General features: G+C 35.3%; 3 protein-coding genes, 1 long non-coding RNA gene and 2 other non-coding genes across 6 annotated transcripts; 2 read left to right on the plus strand and 4 right to left on the minus strand.

Moving 5' to 3' along the window:
• Positions 1-2,796: 2,796 nt before the first annotated feature.
• On the minus strand, positions 2,797-4,171 carry LOC121777257 (heterodimeric geranylgeranyl pyrophosphate synthase small subunit, chloroplastic-like). Its single transcript, XM_042174446.1, has one exon. It carries the CDS (start codon positions 3,928-3,930, stop codon positions 2,986-2,988), a length of 945 nt encoding a protein of 314 aa, XP_042030380.1. The 5' UTR covers positions 3,931-4,171; the 3' UTR covers positions 2,797-2,985.
• A 3,746-nt stretch (positions 4,172-7,917) lies between these two features.
• On the plus strand, positions 7,918-11,455 carry LOC121777256 (probable beta-1,3-galactosyltransferase 2). Its single transcript, XM_042174445.1, has 11 exons — positions 7,918-8,471; positions 9,128-9,224; positions 9,329-9,378; positions 9,467-9,678; positions 9,761-9,824; positions 9,981-10,053; positions 10,122-10,242; positions 10,331-10,418; positions 10,541-10,666; positions 10,756-10,865; positions 10,983-11,455. The coding sequence occupies exons 1-11, from the start codon at positions 8,359-8,361 to the stop codon at positions 11,129-11,131; spliced, it is 1,203 nt and encodes a 400-aa protein (XP_042030379.1). The 5' UTR covers positions 7,918-8,358; the 3' UTR covers positions 11,132-11,455.
• Positions 11,456-12,562: 1,107 nt separating this feature from the next.
• LOC121776149 (autophagy-related protein 8C-like) lies at positions 12,563-14,861 on the plus strand. Its single transcript, XM_042173291.1, has 6 exons — positions 12,563-12,724; positions 12,812-12,864; positions 13,604-13,659; positions 13,765-13,817; positions 14,372-14,490; positions 14,578-14,861. Exons 2-6 carry the CDS (start codon positions 12,828-12,830, stop codon positions 14,670-14,672), a joined length of 360 nt encoding a protein of 119 aa, XP_042029225.1. The 5' UTR covers positions 12,563-12,724; positions 12,812-12,827; the 3' UTR covers positions 14,673-14,861.
• A 1,635-nt stretch (positions 14,862-16,496) lies between these two features.
• TRNAK-UUU lies at positions 16,497-16,569 on the minus strand. The gene has a single exon. It is a non-coding gene; the product is annotated as a tRNA-Lys (tRNA).
• A 2,548-nt stretch (positions 16,570-19,117) lies between these two features.
• On the minus strand, positions 19,118-19,190 carry TRNAK-CUU. Its single transcript has one exon. It is a non-coding gene; the product is annotated as a tRNA-Lys (tRNA).
• A 1,151-nt stretch (positions 19,191-20,341) lies between these two features.
• On the minus strand, positions 20,342-20,913 carry LOC121777185. The gene is made up of 2 exons (XR_006045405.1): positions 20,671-20,913; positions 20,342-20,588 (listed from the first exon to the last, which is right to left on the minus strand). It is a non-coding gene; the product is annotated as an uncharacterized LOC121777185 (long non-coding RNA).
• Between the last annotated feature and the right edge of the window lie 523 nt (positions 20,914-21,436).

A 21,436-nucleotide genomic window follows, 5' to 3' on the forward strand; every position in this document is an offset into this window, starting at 1 on the left:
AATTTTCTTCATTAAAGTCTTAAAAATTAAAAATTACATAATTTAAATCCTAAAAATTAAAAATTACATAATTAAATTCATAAAATTAAAAAAACTCACTACTTGTGGCCGAATTTCGCCCAAATAGATGATGAATGTGTGTATTTATAGATGATTTTGGGATTAATTTTTTTAAATTTAAAAAAATCAAAAAATGGTAATAAAATATGTATATTTTTGGGAATCCAAAAATATATTTTTTAAAATTTTTGGTATTATTTTTTATTTTTTTTAAAAAAATGTCAACGGCCAATAAAAACGCGACACGTCGCCCTGCTCGCTGGCACGGACGTGCTCTTAGCTAAGAGCATCGTCGTGCCAGCGGCAAGAGCGCAGCGGCGGACAGTGGTGCCGTGCCGCTGGCACGGACGGACGGACAGCGGTGTGCTCTCCGTTGTGGATGCTCTTATATAGAAAAGTCTCAATCATCAAGTTGGATTCAAGTGGACCTAAATTGGAGAACGTCACTACTTAAAAATAACTGGTGTAAAATGCCCAACTTTATGGCCCATTTATATGAAGATAGCAACATTTCTAGAAAAAAAAACTGAAAATTGATTTTTGGTTATAATAATAGATTGAGTAATTTATATTCGAGCCGTTTCTATATCAAGTTTAGGTTATTTCGACCAAACACTAATCCACCCCGATTTTGGGCTAACGGGATAACTGATTATATCTTTCATGCGCGTAGCGATGTACTCATGTACACATTGTATAGTACTCCATCAGTTCACAATAGTAAAGTCATTTCATTTTCTATACTCGTTTTGAAAAGTTAATTATAAATAGTTAAAGTTGAGAAAGAGTAAAGTAAGAGAGAATACTGCAAAGAAGAGTCTTATCTATAGTATTATATATTTTACTTTATTTTTTTTCCACTTTAATTATTTTTCTAAAACAGATGCAGAAAATGTGGAACGAATGGAGTATATGATTATAAAACGCCAACTTGGTCATTTAGAGATCTGCCGACATGTTTGTAGCAATAATTAAGGAAGCTATATATACGTATACCGTGTATATAGAATCTGTATAATCAATTTGAAATAAAATTATTCGTAAAAAAATCTACATTCAACTAAACGAGTTGAATTTGAATGAATGAACATACCGAAATTCGACTAAATAATTGTACTCTACAGAAGCTTAACATAGTGATAATAGCTATTAAAGTCAAATTAATTAGGTCGAATACTGACCAAATTATTAGCATAAACTGTTAATTTAGAAATTGATATAAATATTTGTTAATAATTTGTTTGGATATGTATAATCAATAACTAATTAAATAAAAGTATTTTAGGTTAATCTTTATTTATTAAGATGAATTGGGATTTTGAGATATACCAAATTCTTAATAAGCGATATCGTCTAAGCTAAGTTTGTATCATTTGTAGTGTAGTCACTAGTGTATATTTTATCAGATTTACTTCGATTGAATAAAATACTTGAAGTAGCAAAATAATACTACTGGTTAGTAAAGAGAACAAGTAACTACTACATACAACAAAAACTTAGAGCAAATAATTCTATAGTACTTCTTATCCAATAAGGAAGAACAACAACCAAACACATTTATACACATCAAGATCGCAAGAAAAAAAGACATCATACATAAAACAACATCATACAAAGCGAAAATATTCCTACATACACACCAACAATAACAAACTAGACACGTACTGACTGTATAGGTGCTGATGAATTCACTTTATCTCAACTTTTTATAGTTTCAAAATTTCAAAACATACTTAAACTTTAATGTTACGCCACTCATCAAATTTATGTCCCACATAAAAGGAGAACATCGAACACCATCTTCCAATCCAAGTAAATGTCACATTTTCATACCTCTATTGATGTGAAAGCCATTCATTCTATATATTAAAACGTTTATACTACTTTATTTAAGTCGTGTTTAAAAAACACGAAATCCATCGTATTCGACGTAGCTGAATGAGACCAATGCTAATGTTACTTATAAAATAAAATAACTTAACAATTATCGTGTAGTAGGAAAACTAAGTTAGATCATTTTTGTAGGCCAACTTCCATAGACACGTTACACCTTATCAACGTCGCTAGCCATTAGCAAAGGCCCACCAATGTCTTGCCCGTGAATTATCGAAGAACGGCAAGAATCGCATGTTTCATTTTAATATAAACATGATTCATTTCCACACACATTTTTTTTTTAAAAAAATGTGATATTAAAAAGCCATATGATTGCCCACACATATTGAAAATGAATAAATAACTGAATGATCAGAATTTTTTTTTATCATTTCTAAGGTTTCAATCTTATAAAATAATTTTTAAAAGATTTGAAATTATTATAAAGTATTAAAATGAAACAATAAAATATACTACTACTAATTTAGTTTTTGTTTATAGCTAAATTTTGGTGGAAAGAATATGAAAAAATAAATTAAAAATCATAATATCTATTCGAAATTGATGGAAGATCATACGTACAAAAGTATTTAAATAATAATTTGTTATTAAATTATGAAGAGTTAATAGTCATTTGAATCAAGAAATTTGGTTAATTTCTCACCAACTCTATAAACTTTGAAAACTACATGGTTAATCAAAAGTTTTTATTTTTTTCGCAATTGTCTCGTTGGTATACAACACAACTTCTTTTGACAATGTTTAAAATGACTTCACTTCATTTTTCTTATTTAATGAAACGACGTCGTTTTGAAGATCAACAAAAGACGTCATTTTTATACCATGCGCGCAACAAGAAGATTGAAATAAACTAAAATCTCATTATTTAATATTATGATTTCAAATCATATGACAATGGATATAATTTACAGCAAGTTAAATGGAATAATGTAGCTACATATGCTTATTGTGAAAGAAATTCATACTCTTCCTTTTCTTCTTTCAATAATCACCGGTCGTCTTCACGGCCCCAACTTCTAATAATTTAGTCTAAGCTGAGCAGAGGCTCGGCTTGGCTACAAGGCTCGTTAAAAGCTCAACATTCTTCTTTCCATGGAATCCTTCAAGCTCCTTGAGAGCCAAATCCCTCAATTTTCTAACTATATTTTCAATTTCAACACTAGTTTTCCTCTCCATCAATCCTCTCACCGTTCCCGCATAAAGCCCGAAATTCCTCAGCTTCTGTATTTCGGCCTCGCTTCCGCCGCCCAATATGGCTCCAGACGCCGCCGCACAAGCATGAATCTCGCCGTATTTCTTCTTACACACATACTCGATGAACTCAAATCTCGAATTCTCATCAACGATTTCCCCTTCCTTATACAGCCCGTCCATGATCCCCTCCGACCCGCCGGCCCGGCTTATCTCGATCATAACCTGAAGGACCCTCTCCGGCCGGGCCGGGCCGACGGACCGGGCCAGCAGCTCGAACCCGAACGGGAAAATCCCATCCCCGGTCAGCAGCTCGATGTTCGGGCCGTACTTGTGCTCAACTTCGGGCCTCGGTCCGGGCCCCGTCCGGTCGGTCAGGGGGAGGTGCTCGTGGGCGTAGGCTGCCGCGTGCACGAGATGGACCGCGGCCGCCGCGGCCATGGCGTGGCTCCGGTCGCCGCCCACGAGCTCGCACGCGGCCACGCACAGGGCCGAGGCTGCGGTCCTCGGGGCCGCGAAGGTGAGGTGGCGCATGGGCACGAAGACGGCCTCAGGCTTCCTTATTGGGATGGATTTGTCGAGAAAAGCGTCGATTTCGGATTCGATTCCGTGCCAGTACGGTTGATTTTGGGCAACTGCTGACACCGTTATGCAACGCGGTTGCTTCGAATGGCTGAGATTTGGTCTTAGTTTCGAGGGAAGGCAAGAGTTGGACTTGGCATAGGAGAGATTGATGGAGGTTTTGATTGTGTTGTGGAGGGAAATGGAGAGATGGCTTGCCATTTTGTGGGTGGGAAAATGAGGGGGAAGCCAAAGGTATTTATAGAGTTGTGGTTAGACCGGTCTGACTGCTCGGATTACAAACTGATAACTCGGTTGATTTGATGACCCGGCCGGTTTTTAAATTGGATTTTATCTAGCATGCCAAATTTGGATCTAAGAGTTATTTAATCTTCAAATTGTGTAGGTTTTGTACATATGTGTTTAGAGTATTATTTAATAAGAGGTTGAATAATGTTGGGCACATGGGAAACTGAGGACTGCAAGAAATCTGGGTCGTTTATGTTGTGCGGATAATATAAAGTATATTTAATGGTGGAGAACAATATACTTAATGCGCGTTGCAAAACTATATGCTGGCTTTTTAATTGTGTAATCAATGTATCCCTCAATAATTTATTAATTAGTCTGCTGGGTTTGTATATTGATAATATTCAATGCTTATATATATTTCTTTTACATCATATTGTGTTTTTCCTATCCAATAGTTGTTTTCACATATGTCATATTGTCCCTTTTATTTAAAATTATTATAGATCATATTATGTGTTGTAGATCTTAGAAGACCATACGATCGACACTGACAAATAGAAAATACGATGTCAACTATTGTAAATTGGTTGTTGGTAATTAAGATTTCAAGTCTTAATGACCGATTTCTGGCTTTCTGTTTATATGGTCATCCTTGAATTTAACAATAAAATATGATTGATTTTGTTTTTTACTTTATATACTTTTGATGTGGGACAACTCAGATGTGAATATTTCACCATATAGAGCATTCAATTAAAATATTTTTTTTCTATGACTAAATTATACTCCCTCCGTCTCACGTTACTTGAACTGTTCAATTTCAACTCGTCACAGACTACTTACACTATTTCTAGTTGAAGTTAGAATTAATGTATTTAATTAATATGTTAGATTAAGTAGAGGTCCTTTATTAAGTGATGTTTCGTTACACTTCAAATTCTAATTTAATTACACTAAAAATCAATCCCAAATTTACGATATAAAATGAAAAGTGCAAGTAACATGGGATGGAGGGATTACTACTGTAACTCTACCTGAATTACTTAAAATGGAATTGTAATTTAATTGGAGATGTGTAGGAGTACACTTTAGGAAAATAGAGTTGGAATTTGATTTATACTTAATTTTATGGAGTGGTTTATTAATTCGACCCAAACTAATGGCCAATAAAATCCAACTAAATTATAGAGCTTATATTATGAAACCCACTCTAGATACTATATGAAAAAGTGTACGTGGATATATTAAATATACTAATTTAAATAATCAAATTGGTATATCAATTTACTCTCCTGTTAAAATACTCCTACTAGAGTACTTTTTTTTTAAATACTAGAGTACTTTACAACCCTACAATCTCACGAATTTCAACTTATGTTGAATTTTTCAATCGCCAATTAGGAGTAGTTTACAATTGAGGCCCACAAAACATTAAATATATCTAATTATTTTCAACAATTTTTTAATATTTTCTTTTTAGTTTTATATAATTAACATCCAAATAAATATCCACCGTTGACCTAGTTACTTCCTACACCACTTGCTTGGAACTTTCTATTGTTAGAGTCATAGGAGTAATTCATTATTGTATAATATAGGTAGGCTAAATATTTAATAGGGCAAACCTGTTAATATGTATCGATCGATATCTCTGAATTAAATCATACGATCAAATAAAATCTAATTTTTTCAAATGAGGGTGGTTAAGAGTAGGAGTATTATACTTCAATCTATTTGGCATGGTTGTTGTGTAGAACATATCATTTATTTTGATACTGTTATGAGACTACTCATTTTTTATGTAATAGTACATTGCTTGCAGCTGCTCATTTTAGTTCGATTTTCTTGTGCTCTTTTTTTTAGTAGCAGTCCGATAAATTGTTCTTTGTTGTTATTTTTAAATATTAAATGCTTATGTATTGCAATAGCCTCTTATATATATACATATAAATTCCTTCTAAGATGGATGCATAAATCAATCAATCTGTTACTATTACAATAAATTAATTCTAAAATTAGTTTAGGAGCATTTTAATTCAATGATTTGGAGTTTGGTTCACCAACTCGCCACCCACTATAACAATACTTATTTAAGAGAAATCTCTTTAAAAATAAAAAATCTATTGCCGCTATTATTATGGTAATACAATCACTTATCTACATTCATGATCCATCCACCCAAAAGATAGTCAATTTTTAAAAAAATCATTTTTCATATTTCATTATTTACACTATATTTATCATTATATTTATTTTTTCACTCATACTACTACTGTTACTTTTATTAAAAGTCATATATTAGTGTGACCAAGTGCATAAAAAAATGTCAGAAATATGCACCTAAACATCACATGTTTGGTCCCATATAACGACAACTAATTGTGGTGATCAATTTAATGGTCTTTTATTCTTTATGGAAAGTAAGAATGACTTTTACTAGAACATGATAGTGTTTTTTGCAGATTTAATCCTAGCACACATAATGGGACGGAGTTGATACAACAAATTTAAGAAAATTTTTAAAAAAAAGGAAGAATACTATAATTCAAACTTTTCTTAATATATAGGGATAAAAGACACATCTATCTAGCACTAATTAAACAACAAGCACTAGTTATTAACAACTAGTATAATGAAGATATAAAATAATATTTAAAAAACATGATTAAATGCACTAAGATACATAAATATTGAGATAATTTTTATTTTATATGTATAGAAACTTTTCATTAATCTAAAAGTCTTTCTTTTCCAAATTAAAATAATTCACTTCTCAGAGTTAAACAATGGCCTTTTTTCTTTATAATATTCTAAATAATCTTGAAATCCTCAATACTAGAGTGTTAATTAGAACCATGTAACAATTAATCGCCCTTATATTCTATACGTATTCGATACATTTAATTAGTACTAGTATTTTTTTACGTAATTGCATTGATCAATAATATGCATCGACTTTAGAGTTTAGAACATCACTTAATAATAAATTCAATTACACCTTTACGATCTAAGTGATGGGTTTGAGTACACGTAAATGATTGAAAAGTTGTAGCAATATGATATGTTAACATATGATGTTATAGAACAGATGCATGTGTTTTCACACGTGTACCACGTGTACAATCATCCCCATCTCCTTTACCACAAACATTAGGAATGATGTCTCTTTTTTTTTTTTTGCAGAAGCATAAGCTATATCATCATATCTTACTAGCTAAACTAATTATTTGATGCCATCTATATTTGCATCTATCAAATTTAACATTATTATACTCTTTATTACTTTTGTTTGAAATGTATTCGTCCAAAAAGATTAATAAAGTATAAGAAATTATATAGATGGAACAAGTGAATCCATAAGCGTTTGATATAAGCATTAATTTATAGTACTGTATTGTACTTGTAACTATTCATAATATTCTTAAAACTATCCATCAGCTATTATTTGTCATTAATAATCTTTTTTTATGTTCTGGCTATGGTACTTAGTACATTTATTTTTTTATTACCATCTTTTACGAATAATATTTTAATGGGTTGTGTAAATTTAAATTTTATGACTATACATCATTAATAATAAATTTCATAAAAACTAGCTTATCAAGTTAGCTTCACTTCATCGTTCTTCGATCTTGATTGGCCTTTCATATTTCACTCCAACTCATGCCCGTATTTTGCCACACATATATAACGATAAGCCTCCTTACTTAATCTCGAGACAGTATTATATGAATATTTTCGACTTCCCTTTATCACAAAACTAATCTAAAATAGTTCAGAGTTATTTTAATCTCCAAGAATCTTAAGATAATTAATTAAGCATAGTCTAAATTCGATAGTCAGCCTCTGTAATTAGACAGCGCACCGACAATTTAGCTGACGAAGCACTGTTTGATAATAATGGCGCTGTAATTTGTTTCCAAAGATAAAAAAATAGAAAAAAGAGAAGACTTGGAAGAGATTTCAGTTGGGTAGGAGAGGTGGTGGGTCTATTCTCGAATTCTTCCCTTCCATTTCTTCTCAAATTCCACACACCACCACTCCTACTTCATCTTCTTCATCAATTCTCCCACCCCATTTTCCGAATATACACCTTCACTTATTCACATTAACCACCCCTTTTTTGCGTGCATAATCTAAGCACATATCCATTTATGTTCCACTGAAAAGGTCACATTTTGGGAAGCCCCATTTCTCTAAAAGACCAATCCATCCCCAAATCCCCATCATTGTACTCATACGTTCTTTTCAGTACTCCAAAATTAACTCCTCCCGCCTTTTTAGTTGCTATTAGTAGAAGATCTTGTTTTAATTTTGAATTTTGGGTGGAAATTGAGATGGGGTATGCTTGATTCGAGAGATTGAGAGGCTAATTTGAGGGGGGGGGGGGGGGGGAGGATGTCTTGGAAGAGCAGAGGAGTTGAGTCAAATTCGAAGAGTTTTGTTTCGAGGAATCTCGCTCTTCTTCTCTGTGTTGGCTGCTTCTGCGCTGGAATGCTCTTCACCGACAGGTTTGATCTTTGATTTTTTAATTAATTCTGATTTTTATCATAGTGTTAGTTAGACCTATAGAGTGGTTATGATTGATGATTTGGTCTTGAACTCATTGATGACTTTCATCATTCAGCTGATCTGCAATCCAATTGCAAAGTGTAGTTCACTTTTTTAGCATGTAATGATGAAAGTTGATTTGTTTGAATGTAATTTAGTTGATTCAGTTAATTGAGCTAGGGGGATTGAAGTTGACCTTGATAAACCCCTTTCTTGGGGAGCTTTCATGACTATTTAGTAGATCTGCCCAATATTCAAGATTAGCCTACTATTCTAGGGATTGAACTCGAGTCCCTTTCTTGGGGAGCTTTAACATGGGATTTCAGATGGGGTTCAGTGTTAACTAGGGCTTTCCGGTATCAGTTTATAACAGAGATTTGACTCAATCTTGTGTGCAAACTCAAGCAGTCTAGTTTAGGGACTGATGTGTTGTTTATGGATCACTTTGTATAACAAAATAAGAACGCTTGTATTCGTGTTTTTATCTTCCTGATCATCACCTTCTGAAAGTAATGGCGTATTATGAAATCGGTGATAAAATTTCCACTTACGTCAGAAGTTCTTTTGTTATAACAACGTCCCATGAAGAGTGAATGTTTCGGTCTTTTGCTGGCAGGATGTGGGAAGTTCCAGAAGCCAAAGATATATCGAGGTTGAGAGGGGTTTCAGACGAAAAGCTTCAGTTAGTTTCAGATGATTGTGATCCAAAAGTTGTGAGTAATAAATTACCTTTAACACTTCAATCACATTTAATTTTTTAAGATTTATTTGTTTATTTGGCGATTAGCATATAATATCAATTCGTTGCTTTGTCAAGGATGTGAAATGGGGTTCCAAGGATGTATTAAGGACACCCGACACGGTTCAGTAAGTATACTTCATGTCTTTGGATGTTTATGTTATAGTATTCATCAGCAGAGTGCGTAACTCATAGTTACCTGCTGCAACAATGCAGGACTCTCGATAAAACAATTTCAAATTTGGAAATGGAGCTAGCTGCAGCTAGGGCTGTACAGGATTCCTTACTCAGTGGTTCCCCGATATCCGAAGATCTGAAAATACCTGAATTGACCAAAAAAAGAAAGTACTTGATGGTTGTAGGCATCAACACAGCTTTTAGTAGTCGAAAGAGAAGAGACTCAGTTCGTGCTACTTGGATGCTACAAGGTGCTCCATATTTCTTTCGTTTGTTTTCTTATTTATGTCTGCAAATTTGTTTTCATGACTTCTGTTTGCTGGGAAAACTCAGGGGGCAAACGGAAACAGCTTGAAGAAGAAAAGGGAATTATTATTCGATTTGTGATTGGTCACAGGTAAGTGATAAATGTTTGTGATTCTGAGCATTTATATAATTCAATGCATTTAGTCGGCTAAACCATATTTGGAAGCTGACTTGGTATCACTTTTTCACCTCACTCGTTTTTTAACGTCTAATTTCACCGTTGCTGATTTGATCCTCGAATCACCAGTTCAACATCCGGTGGAATTCTCGACAGAGCTATTGAAGCTGAAGATCGAAAACATGGAGATTTTCTAAGACTGGTAATTTATTTATTTTAATTTTAATTCATTGACCTCATATGGTCGCCTAAGACTACCTTATTTTACAGGATCACGTCGAAGGATACCTTGAACTATCAGCCAAGACGAAAACCTATTTCACCACCGCAATTCAATTATGGGATGCGGATTTCTATGTCAAAGTTGATGACGACGTGCATGTTAACATAGGTAAGAAGTACATATTTGCCTCCGATTGAAGGAAAAATAAGCATTTATTGCTTTAAGAGCACGCGAACTTATATTCTTTTAATTGCAGCGACGTTGGGAGCAACTCTGGCTAGACATCGTTCCAAACCGAGGGTGTACATAGGATGCATGAAATCTGGTCCGGTCCTGGCACAGAAGTAAGCATCTCGCATTGCTATCCCGTTTATGGAAGGGAATATTATACTTCACGTTCTATTGTCCCGAATGTTCCCATTTCTTTCCCTTACTCAGGCTTGGTTTTTGTCATTCTTATCAACAGGGGAGTAAGATATCATGAACCTGAGTATTGGAAGTTTGGCGAGAACGGAAACAAGTACTTCCGTCATGCTACAGGGCAATTATATGCTATTTCTAGAGACTTAGCCTCGTATATATCAATAAACCAGTAGGTTTTTCGCTCTCGTGTTACCTTTTTATGGTGTGTATAAAATACTATAGATCCATCTGTTAATCTAATCATCTTTATTGTGGTAGGCATGTACTGCACAAATTCGCAAACGAGGACGTCTCATTGGGATCTTGGTTCATAGGATTGGACGTGGAACACATAGATGATCGAAGATTATGTTGTGGCACACCACCTGGTATCTTATTTCCCCCAAGCGATCGAAAACCTAATTGTGTTATAAACTTACGTTATCAAATCAATGTGTATAAACGCCACGTTTTTGAGTTCTTAATCAAAGCTTGAGAAACTGCAGATTGCGAGTGGAAGGCCCAGGCAGGCAACATATGTGTTGCCTCGTTCGACTGGAGCTGCAGCGGGATATGCAATTCTGCGGATAGAATCAAGGAGGTGCACCGCCGGTGTGGAGAAGGCGAGAGTGCTGTGTGGAAGGCGGCGTTCTGATTCTCTTCCGGCTGCATCTAATGGAAGGTTAGATTGCTCCACGGCTTGTAGTTACGGGATGAAACATCCTCTTAGAAATTTGCTCATAAACCGACCTGTAATATATGCGTGTCTGCTCTGTTTTAGCCGAGAAGATGGGTCGCTATAGCAACTAAACTATACGTAGAAATTAGCGTGTTTAGGATTGGTAGTAATAAATGTATGTTTGCTGAGGTTTTGATGCCGACGATGTCCACCTATATATATTGGTTGAAGTGCAAGTGTCTCACCAACTAAATGTTCCTTTCTTGCATTATTAATGGAACCAACTTAATTTTCACGTAACGCCAACATGTCCTTCAGTTTATATTCTCTTGTTACGTTACTGTTTATATTAATAATAATTATTATTATAAACAAAGGGATTTGAAAAACAGAAAAATGAATTTTACTAATATTTTCCTCATTTTAGACTCAATGCAAATTTAAAAAGTGAATGGATGATTATAAAAATGAAAATTTAAATATATTCCTTCCTCCGGAAATAAATGAAATAAGACATTTAGCGACATATTAACAGAAAATGAAATAAGTATTGAGATACTGAATGAGGAATAAAGGGAGTACTACTATTTAAAAAGCAAGAGAGAAATTTGCAAAAACAAACCAAATGACAAAAATAAAAATTTCGCACCCAATGCGATCTAATATTATTGAGATATGTACGTACTCTAATGTCTAGAGCTCTCTCTTAATTACTTGTGACTCTAATAATTGTATGTTAAGTGGAGTACATAATACTATGTATAAATATATTGAGGTTGTTTGCAATTTATATTATTTATTTAGAAATATAAGAATCTTGGATAAATAAATATTTTTTACAAATTGATGTTCAGTTTAAATTGATTTTCGTAATTATGAAAATAATTAAAGGGAATTACAGTGTAGAGATATTGCGTTAAAAAAGCATTTCATTTTTATTAATAGGGCTAATAAATTTGTTTTTCGAGGCAACTCTACAACTTTTTTACAAGCTATTCGTGATATTACATTCGTCTTAGGTTGAACCTAGGAATATTAGTTTGAATCAGATTGCAGGTTAAAATTGGATTTGGAATTGGAGTTGCCTCTAAATCTAACCGAATCTAATCTATATATATCAATCCAATTTAGATTCAGAATTTTTAGAACAGTATTAGACAATTAATTGATATAATTAAATTAATAATTAATTGTCATCATCGCTCAAAAAATGGTGATTTTAAATCGAAGCGAGAACCGGGAATTTCGGTTAAAACCAAAATCGTCATTTCTGTACCGAATCGGTTCAATGACGCTATGAATAATCTTTACCGAATCGGTTCAATAACGCTATAAATAATTATAATTTATACATATGGAGTATTAATTGATAACATTAAAAAGAGAAAAAAAGGAGAAGGCGTAAGTAGTAGACATATGGAGTATTAATTGATAACATTAAAAAAAAAGAAAAAAAAGGGAGAAGAAGGCATATTCCTTACGCCATCCATTTCCAAAGATTTGGATAATCACAATTGGATTTGTAGCGACGCATAGATTTATTGTTTCCCCCAAATTCTCTCGACTTTGGTAATCTCTTTATCTTTCACTCTACTTTGGATTCGGTTTGTGAACCCTAATTTCATTCATTCACCTTCTTTTTGCTCCCGATCGCAGCCAATCATCCGACGCCATGGCCAAGAGTTCCTTCAAGCTGGAACACCCCCTCGGTATTGTCTCCACACTCCGATCATCGGTCAACTTAGCCCTAATTATCATTCCGATTTAAGTTTAGTAGCTGGTTTGATGCTATTGCTTTGAATTTCTTCCTAAAATTGCCACTCTAAATTTACGATTAATTGGAGTTCACATGATATGGATCATTGCACGGTCGCGCAGTTAAGCTGCTGATAGATTTCCATTTATTTAGGTTTTTTTGAAATGATTTATTTGTATAGTTGAAGGGTGTTTATGAAGAATATTTGGTATGGTTGGAGCAAATGAATTGAATTTTATGATTTTGATTTAAAATGTTAGTTTGTTTTTGGGTCTTTGGGATTCCATTCCTCTTGGTTGCCTGAGTAAGACAGTTTTTTTGCAAAATTGTGAAATTGAATTACTATACTTCTCAATCTCAACCCTTATCAATGTAATTTTCATTGTATTTTTCAGTTATGTTATTGATCCTGTCGTTTGCTTGTATTTTAGTTTGTGCAGTGCTTTCTAAATGTGTGGAGAATATTCTCTTTTGCTATGGTTTATGTTTGTACAGTACTGGGAACTTAAGCTCTGTTCTTCCCATTTTAATTTTGGTTTATGTTTTATGTTATATGTAAAGATTTTATTAGGCCAGAACCAGCAGCTTTTGAAGTTGCTTTTTCCCATTAGAAGGCATTAGCATTATGCAAATATTGTTGCTTGTGTTTTTTAAGGAGACACTATAATTGTATTGCTCTTACTGAATTGCAGAGAGGCGACAAGCTGAAGCTGCCCGTATTAGGGAGAAGTACCCAGACAGAATTCCGGTATTAACTAAACAAATTTGATTTATGAGTGCTGCTTGATGTATGATGTTTTCCCTGTTTAAGTTTTACCAATTTTTGACGGTGCCTATATGTTTTATAATGTAGGTCATTGTAGAAAAGGCTGAAAGAAGTGACATACCTGATATTGACAAGAAAAAGTCAGTAAACCTTGGTTTTTCTACTACTTGGTTCTTGTCTGGTCTGTCTTGACTTGTTGTGTAATAAGTTACGTAGTGGTTTATTCGAAATTTTTTCTCTGCCGTGTCATCCTCTATTAGGATCATACATTCTTTGACGGCAAAGCCTTGTTTATTTTGCAGCTTCAGTTTCAATTTGATATTAACTGTAAAACTCATTCTCTTTATTTCTGCTATACTTGGTAATTATTTTCCCTTTTCAATTAAATATTGACAAGAAAAAGTCGGTAAACCTTGGTTATTTTCTACAACTTGGTTCTTGTGTGGTCTGTCTTGACTTGTTGTGTTACCAGTTGAGCTAAGGTTCGGTCGAGAAATTTTCTCTGCCGTCTCATTCTCTATTAGGATCTTTCATTCTTTGACGGCAAAGCTTGTTCATTTTGCAGCTTCAGTTTCAATTTTATATGATACTCGACCTGGAACACTTTAGGAAATTTATCAATTACATAACTCATTTTCTCTTTATTCTCTGCTATATTTTGGTAATGATTTTCCCTTTTTAACAAAAAATACAGGTATCTTGTTCCTGCTGATTTGACTGTAGGGCAGTTTGTGTATGTTGTCCGGAAAAGAATCAAGCTCAGTGCTGAGAAAGCCATATTTGTTTTTGTCAAGAACATTCTCCCTCCCACTGGTAATGATACAAACTTCAATAGAGTCTTCTACGCGATGTACTGTTCAATTCTTTTCTGATGCCGAAATGTGTCTTATATAACTGCAGCTGCAATGATGTCTGCTATCTACGAGGAAAACAAAGACGAAGATGGCTTCCTATACATGACTTACAGTGGCGAGAATACCTTTGGATCACTCTAAACAAAGGTCGAACTGGGCCTTGTATATCCTCGAACGAAATCTTTGTAAAAATCTCTTGAATTCTCTCTAAGCGTTATTCTCCCAAAAGGACGGGTCTCTGATGATTTCCTTAAACTCATGGATTTGAATGTTGAATTTGAATTCATAACTACCATTTCCAATATGTATCAATCTTTACATCTCCTACTACTTGTGCTTTTCAGGTTATCAGTATGCAATTTCGATATAAATAAGCATCGTTGTTTAGGTTTGACGATTAAATCAAAATTTTAATTTGAAAATTTGTCATATAGCTTTGTACTATGTAATATGAATTGAAATGTCACATTTTTTAAGCGGGCGCTTACTTTCATTCCAAAATAATAGTACTAGTAGTAGTCAATTTCAAACCTCTCTGTTTTTACACTATTTGAGTTTTCGTAAAAAACAAATATTATTCGGGAAGCAAAGCATAGGACGGCAATAATATATTGTCAAATGTCGACCCCAATTTAATGCCCAAGTTAAGAATTTGAATCTTTTTTCTTTATTTCTTGGAAGAATTTTATTCTTGCAATTCGACTTAGACCAATATTCATATTTGAGACATCCCATTTAACTTGGCATATTTTTTATTCGATAATTATTTTATATTATTAGTCTTAATTTGAATATACGTCAATGAACGAACCCATTAATTCGTTGGCAAAGAAACATAACATTAATCATGTACTCCTACTACCAAGTAACTCATGATGTGTGCACACCATTAAATCAAAGAAGGCATGGACTCCTTTAATGGAAAGCCAGCACATTTTGTATAATTTGACTTCTCATTAAAGAAAAGAAGATAGACGTGTTGCAACATATTCAATGGTTCTCCATCGAAAGCGTGTAAAAATCAACCTCACACATCAATATTGTATACTCTTTGACAATATTAAATTCCTCACAATACAAATAAAATAAATGGCTAAATTACATGCACGCTACAGTCATTTCTTGACCATAACGTTGGAATAATTCAATGATGTAGAGATAGATAGTTGGTTGTTGCACCTCAAAATATATAGCCTTTCCCACCAAACATAAGTAGAGAAAGCTTTGAAGGCATCCATATAAGAAAGAGGAGTTTTCAACACAAAGAAAGAGTTGTAGTTGGAAATATTAGAGAGATCAAGATTCAAGAACATGGCGATGCCTTCGTTAGACATCTTGAAGAGGTGTTTTTCCGAGAAACCGGAGAGGAGTGCTTATGTATGTGAAGGAGATGTGTGTTATCTAAAAACAAGGGCATCACAACCACAGCCTTCGGCTTCGAAGAAGAGTGATCAAAAGCTAAGTGTTCGGATTCCGTTTTATAGGGTTTCGACAAGAAAGGATTGAGATGATATATAAGGGTTTGATATGCTTTGATTTATCATAAAACTATCATCCATGTTTATATATACATACAGTTATTGATGAATGAAATGCCCTTTGATCTAGATTTCTAGTGTATATGAATTGATTTTGAAAGAATGTGCTGCTGTTTCTTGATTATTCATGTGGTCAAGATTGAAAATTCTATTTTAGACCTTGGTTTGTTGATATGTTTATGTTTCTTTCTGTTTTTTGGGGATTTTAGAGTAAGTTTGAGATGAATATGAGACGACAAAAGTGTTTGATTTGGGTTTACAAAATACTGCTAAAAGCATCTTAATTTAATATTACTCCGTATTCAATCAATTGCAAAAATAAATAAATAAACTATTTATGCAACTTAATATTACTCCGTATTCAGTCAATTGCAAAAATAAATAAATAAACTATTTATGCAACTTAAAAAATGACAACAAAAAATACTGCGATGAGCGTGGATCGAACACGCGACCATTAGATTAAAAATCTATTGCTCCGCCAGCTGAGCTATCATCGCTACATTCACGTTGCTTGTACGTTATTTATTCAGTATGAAACGTAGTTAACTAAACATAAATAGTAAAAGTTTAAGTATTACTGTAAATTTTTGCCACATTTTGTGTAAATAGACTATTTTAATCTAATACTAATATGCAATTAAAATAATTGTATAAATCTACATTCATACGAAAAGCAAAGGCTCTCACGATCACAAGATTAAATTACACGGTTTTGCATGATATACAATGTAAATCGTCAATCAGCGGGATTATATGGACCTTTGATTTTCACATGTACAATTGAACACGGACCTTAACACCAACAACTTTTCGGAAAAGATAAGCAATCAAGCCTAGTATCTATGCTCAACGCGACCACATCATATTTTTTGGATGAATCAATGACTACTAAAACTCATTAGGATCAAAGATTGGAAAATTCTGTGTGAAGTCATATTCACGCAAAAATCAAAGATTTATGTGATTGTGTTAATTAAACAATTTCATATGAATCAAGTATCTGTGTGTCGACAACCTAGCAATAAAGTGGTTAATGCATGGGACCTTGGAGTCTCAAGTTCGAGTAAATTGTACATTTTTCAAATTTAAAAGGTGTTTGGCTAATCTTAAAAGCTTCTTAAAACAACTTATACCCATAGCTTATACACTCTTGAGAAGTATTTCCAAATGATGAAAGTACGAAGTTAATCAAGACTTTCGACCTTAATCCGCAAACCCGGTCGAACAGGATCAATCGGATTCCGCCAAAAGCGGGTTCGGTACACATGTGGTAAAACAAAAAAATAAATAAATTTATGACTTACTCAATGCAAAAGGCTTATCGGAGACGAAAAGAGGGTTCGATACACATGTGGTAAAACAAAAAAAAAAATTAAATTTATGACTTACTCATTGCAAAAGGCTTAGAGCATCCACAATGGCGCCTAGCCGAGCCCCGGCGCTAGGCGGTGCGCTCGGCGAATTTCTGAAAAAAAAATCGCCTAGCGCTAGGCGATATACGTGCGCTCGGCGCCATTGCAGGGTCCGGATCGACGAGCGCATCGCCCAGCGGATTTTTTTTTAATTTTCAAAACACTATATATACGCGCTTTGCACGTCATTTTCATTCGCACCACTTGTTTTAACGAGTTTTCTCTCTATCTTAATTTCTGTACAAGAGCAACAACGCGAAATGGAGAACAACAATGAAGGTACTCCGGTGACGAGCGGGTCTCAAACTCCCCCGGTACCCATGGGAGGTGGATGGGGTCCGATGCCAGGGTACTACAACATGTACCCGTGGCAGGGGATGATGCCCGGGATGGCAGCCGGGGGGAATATGCCCGGGATGGCAGCTGGGGGGAGTATGCTGGCGTGGCAGGGGGTACCGGGGATGCAACCCGGTATGCAGATGATGCCGGGGGGAGGGGGGACGGTGATGCAGCCCCCGACAAGAGGGGTACCGGCGACGCAGGGGACGCCGGGGGAGGAAAACGTCTATCGCCAGTTTTGATTTTTCGACTGCTTCTTCGCACACATCAACCTCAACGGAGGCGCAGTTCACGCAATTTGAGACTTTTTCCTTAGATGAGTTGGGGTTTGATATTCTCGGATTTCCGGATACTCCCGTTCAAACGGGGGGGGGGGGGCAGTGTGGGGTTGTGCCGCCTCAAAGAAGAAGGGCAAGGGAAAGAGGGTAGGCGAGTCGTCGCAGCCGGGTGAGGACGACTGCTCTATACGGAGGAGGTGGACAAATGCGGGAGAACGTCGCGCTGTCCAAGGCGTGGGTGAGTGTTTGCGATGATCCCCTCACTTCGAACAATCAGAGGATCGTCAACTTGTGGGCTAAAATAGCAGCAATCTACAGGAACATTTTGCCCGGAGCGGAGGCCACACACCGGGGAGGATTGCCGGAAGGCGTGGGACCGAATCAGGGCTGCGGTCTCCCGATTTTCGGGCTTGTACACCAACGCCCTCCGCATGCAGAGCAGTGGCCAAACGGAGGATGACTGCAGGAGGATAGCGGAGAAAGCCTTCCCCCAGCCCGGGTTGTATAAGGATTTCACCTACTGGAACTGCTTTGTGGTGCTGAACGAATCCGAGAAGTTTCGAGCAGGTGTCGACGCTGGCTGGCCGAAGAAGCAACGACTGAACTACACCGGTGATTTCAGCGGCAGCAGCGGTGGTTCCCACGAGGAACAGTCGGCATCCCCCCTTGGTCAGTCCACAGAGGATCTCAAATTCTTCGCGCGTCAACAAACGCGCGCTCGGTCAAGACGTTAGCCGAATGGCGGGCGACGACGGACCCCGAGGAGAAGCGTGAGCATGCGTGACGATTTGAGTGGAGGCGGCAGCAACGGTGGCGACGAGGAGTGAATTTTTTTAATTAATGTATTTTTTGATTTTATTGTTTTTTTTTAATTAATATATTTTTTAAATTTTAATATTATTATTAAATTTTCCTGTATATGCAGTTATTGATTTATGAAAGCGTACAAGAACTGGTTTCGTGTTTCTTTCTAATTTTTTGTGGATTTGGATTAAATTTGAGATGAGTTAAAATATTGCGATGAGCGTGGATCGAACACGCGACCATTAGATTAAGAATCTATTGCTCCTCCAGCTGAGCTATCATCGCTATATACCATTTGCTTGAACGTGTTATATATTACCAAAAATATATAACCGAAAAGTGTAGAGAAACTTTAAGTACTTGTATTATAAATTTTAGCCACATTTTGTCTATATCGACTCTTTTAACCTAATAATTTGCATCAAAATAGTTTATAAAATTTACATTCATGAGAAAAGCAATGGCTCTCAAGATCACATGATTAAATTATGCAATCGTGCGTGATATACAATATAAATCATCCAAAACAATTCAATCTGATGGACCTTTGGATTTCACATGTACAATTGAACACACGAGCCTTGACACCAACAACTTTTCAGAAAAGATAAGCAATCAAACTCAACATCTATGCTCAACGGCGAGTACGCCATTTTTTGGATGAATCGATGACTAGTAAAACTTATAATTACGGTCGATGATTGGAAAATTCTTGTGAAGTCATATTCATGCAAAAACCAAAGGTTCATGTGATCGTGTTAACTAAACAATTTCATATGAACCGAGAATATGTATGTTGACGACCTAGCAATAAAGTGGTTAATGCATTTGAGTTAATGATAAGAGTTCTACACCATCCGCCGAGGCACAGCCACGACCTTTGGGCGATACATTGTCAGATGCTCATTCAACTGAAGATGTTCGAGACCTCAGCCAAGGCGACTCGCGACCTCCTCGCATAAGAAGGCCACCAATCCGTTTCCAAGACTATGTTGGTCGTTAGTGAGTTGTAGTTATTTCAGTTATTTTATCTAATGTAATAGATTAAGGCGTCGAGCGTATTATAAGATCTATCTCGAGTTTTCTTTGCGGTTCTTTCCCGGGAGATAGGAGGTCGAACCGCCCTAGGGTCTCGAGTCTGCTATTGTCGTCGATCTTGCTGCCAACCAAACTTCCGATACGATCAACATCGTATTCAGTTAACTATGATAAGTTTTTCGAATTCAAAAGGTGTTTGGCTAATCTTTTAAGCTCCTTGAAACAATTTATACGAGCTTATAAATTCTTGAGAAGTATTTGCAAATTTATGACCTATCCAATGCAAAAGGCTTACCATTGATGTATTTTAAGCTCAATACGTTTCATATCCCGTGTATGATATGTTTCCTAGTGTGATCATAATTAAGTCTCTTATATTGCTTATATATAGAAAAAGCTTATAAATTTGAAGAATAAGTAACTAGAGTAGGATAAATTTCACAAAACAAAAATAAATATGGCATGATTTGTAGTGAAAAAGAGAGCAACCCATGAATTCTTCCTATAATTGAATCTATCTAAACAAGTTTGATTCAACTTTCCTCTTCATTTGAATTATCTTCTTTCTCTTTGGATTGAAGATCCTTGAGAACGATTCCCGGCACCACAAAATTTGCAACCCAATACGCAACTAGGCACACACCACTGCCCATCATTTACTATTCATTAGTGAAAGATTACCTGGTAAGAAAAAGAGGATGGAGAGTTGGAGTGGGAGAAGACGAACCCTGTCTGAAGAAGAACCGAGAGCTTCCCAGCCGGCGGAGCGGTGGCTGCGAGGATAATAGAAGGCAGCGCCGCCGTGGTTGTGAGGTGCAGCGTGCGAGGTTTGTTGGGGGGCCGGATTGTGTGTTTGTTTGTGTGCGGACGGAGTGGCACTGGTGGTGGTGGATATGGATGGTTGATGGAAATCATCCCTCAATATCCTGAAAAATTAATGATTGTGCTTGGATAATGTCATGAAATTGTATACAAGGCTCGCAGACGCCTTTTTAAAAATAATAATAAAATAAAAGGTTATTCCAATTATATTGTTGTATATTTCAGACTAAATTTGCAATTCTCCCAATTGCAAAAGTACAAAAATATTTCTTTGATAAAATAATACTAAAAAGGTAATTTTTTTTTATAAAATACTCCAATATTACATCAAATATTAGACATGTTTACAGAATAAAAATCTCATCATAATTTAGAGATTAAATTTGTAGCTCTCTCCAATATTAATAAATACTCTTTCTATTCTTTAGAAATAGATCACTTTGCATTTTGAGATGTCCATTGAAATTAAACTAATTTTATTTAAAAAAATAGTTTTCTCTCTAATGAGGTAAATCTCATTCTCTAATGATCTAACGAGGGAGTACTGAATAATGCTTTGTCTACCGTCGTCTAAGAACCATAAATCTGTTTTACATAATAACTAAACAATTGGATATAAATACCACGACTCATTTTGGATCAATGTTATAACCAAACATCATTGAATTCGT

The sequence above is a fragment of the Salvia splendens genome, chromosome 18 (assembly GCF_004379255.2).
Source record: "Salvia splendens isolate huo1 chromosome 18, SspV2, whole genome shotgun sequence".
Lineage (NCBI taxonomy): Eukaryota > Viridiplantae > Streptophyta > Magnoliopsida > Lamiales > Lamiaceae > Salvia > Salvia splendens.

Bases quoted from the DNA above. Each gene is read 5' to 3' on its own strand.
- LOC121776149 (XM_042173291.1), top strand. From the start codon at position 12,828: ATGGCCAAGAGTTCCTTCAAGCTGGAACACCCCCTCG. The intron at 13,818-14,371 runs GTCAGTAAACCT...CAAAAAATACAG, and splicing joins CCTGATATTGACAAGAAAAA to GTATCTTGTTCCTGCTGATT. The intron at 14,491-14,577 runs GTAATGATACAA...ATATAACTGCAG, and splicing joins GAACATTCTCCCTCCCACTG to CTGCAATGATGTCTGCTATC.
- LOC121777257 (XM_042174446.1), bottom strand. From the start codon at position 3,930: ATGGCAAGCCATCTCTCCATTTCCCTCCACAACACAATCAAAACCTCC.
- LOC121777256 (XM_042174445.1), top strand. From the start codon at position 8,359: ATGTCTTGGAAGAGCAGAGGAGTTGAGTCAAATTCGAAGAGTTTTGTT. The intron at 8,472-9,127 runs GTTTGATCTTTG...TTTTGCTGGCAG, and splicing joins GGAATGCTCTTCACCGACAG to GATGTGGGAAGTTCCAGAAG. The intron at 9,225-9,328 runs GTGAGTAATAAA...TGCTTTGTCAAG, and splicing joins ATGATTGTGATCCAAAAGTT to GATGTGAAATGGGGTTCCAA.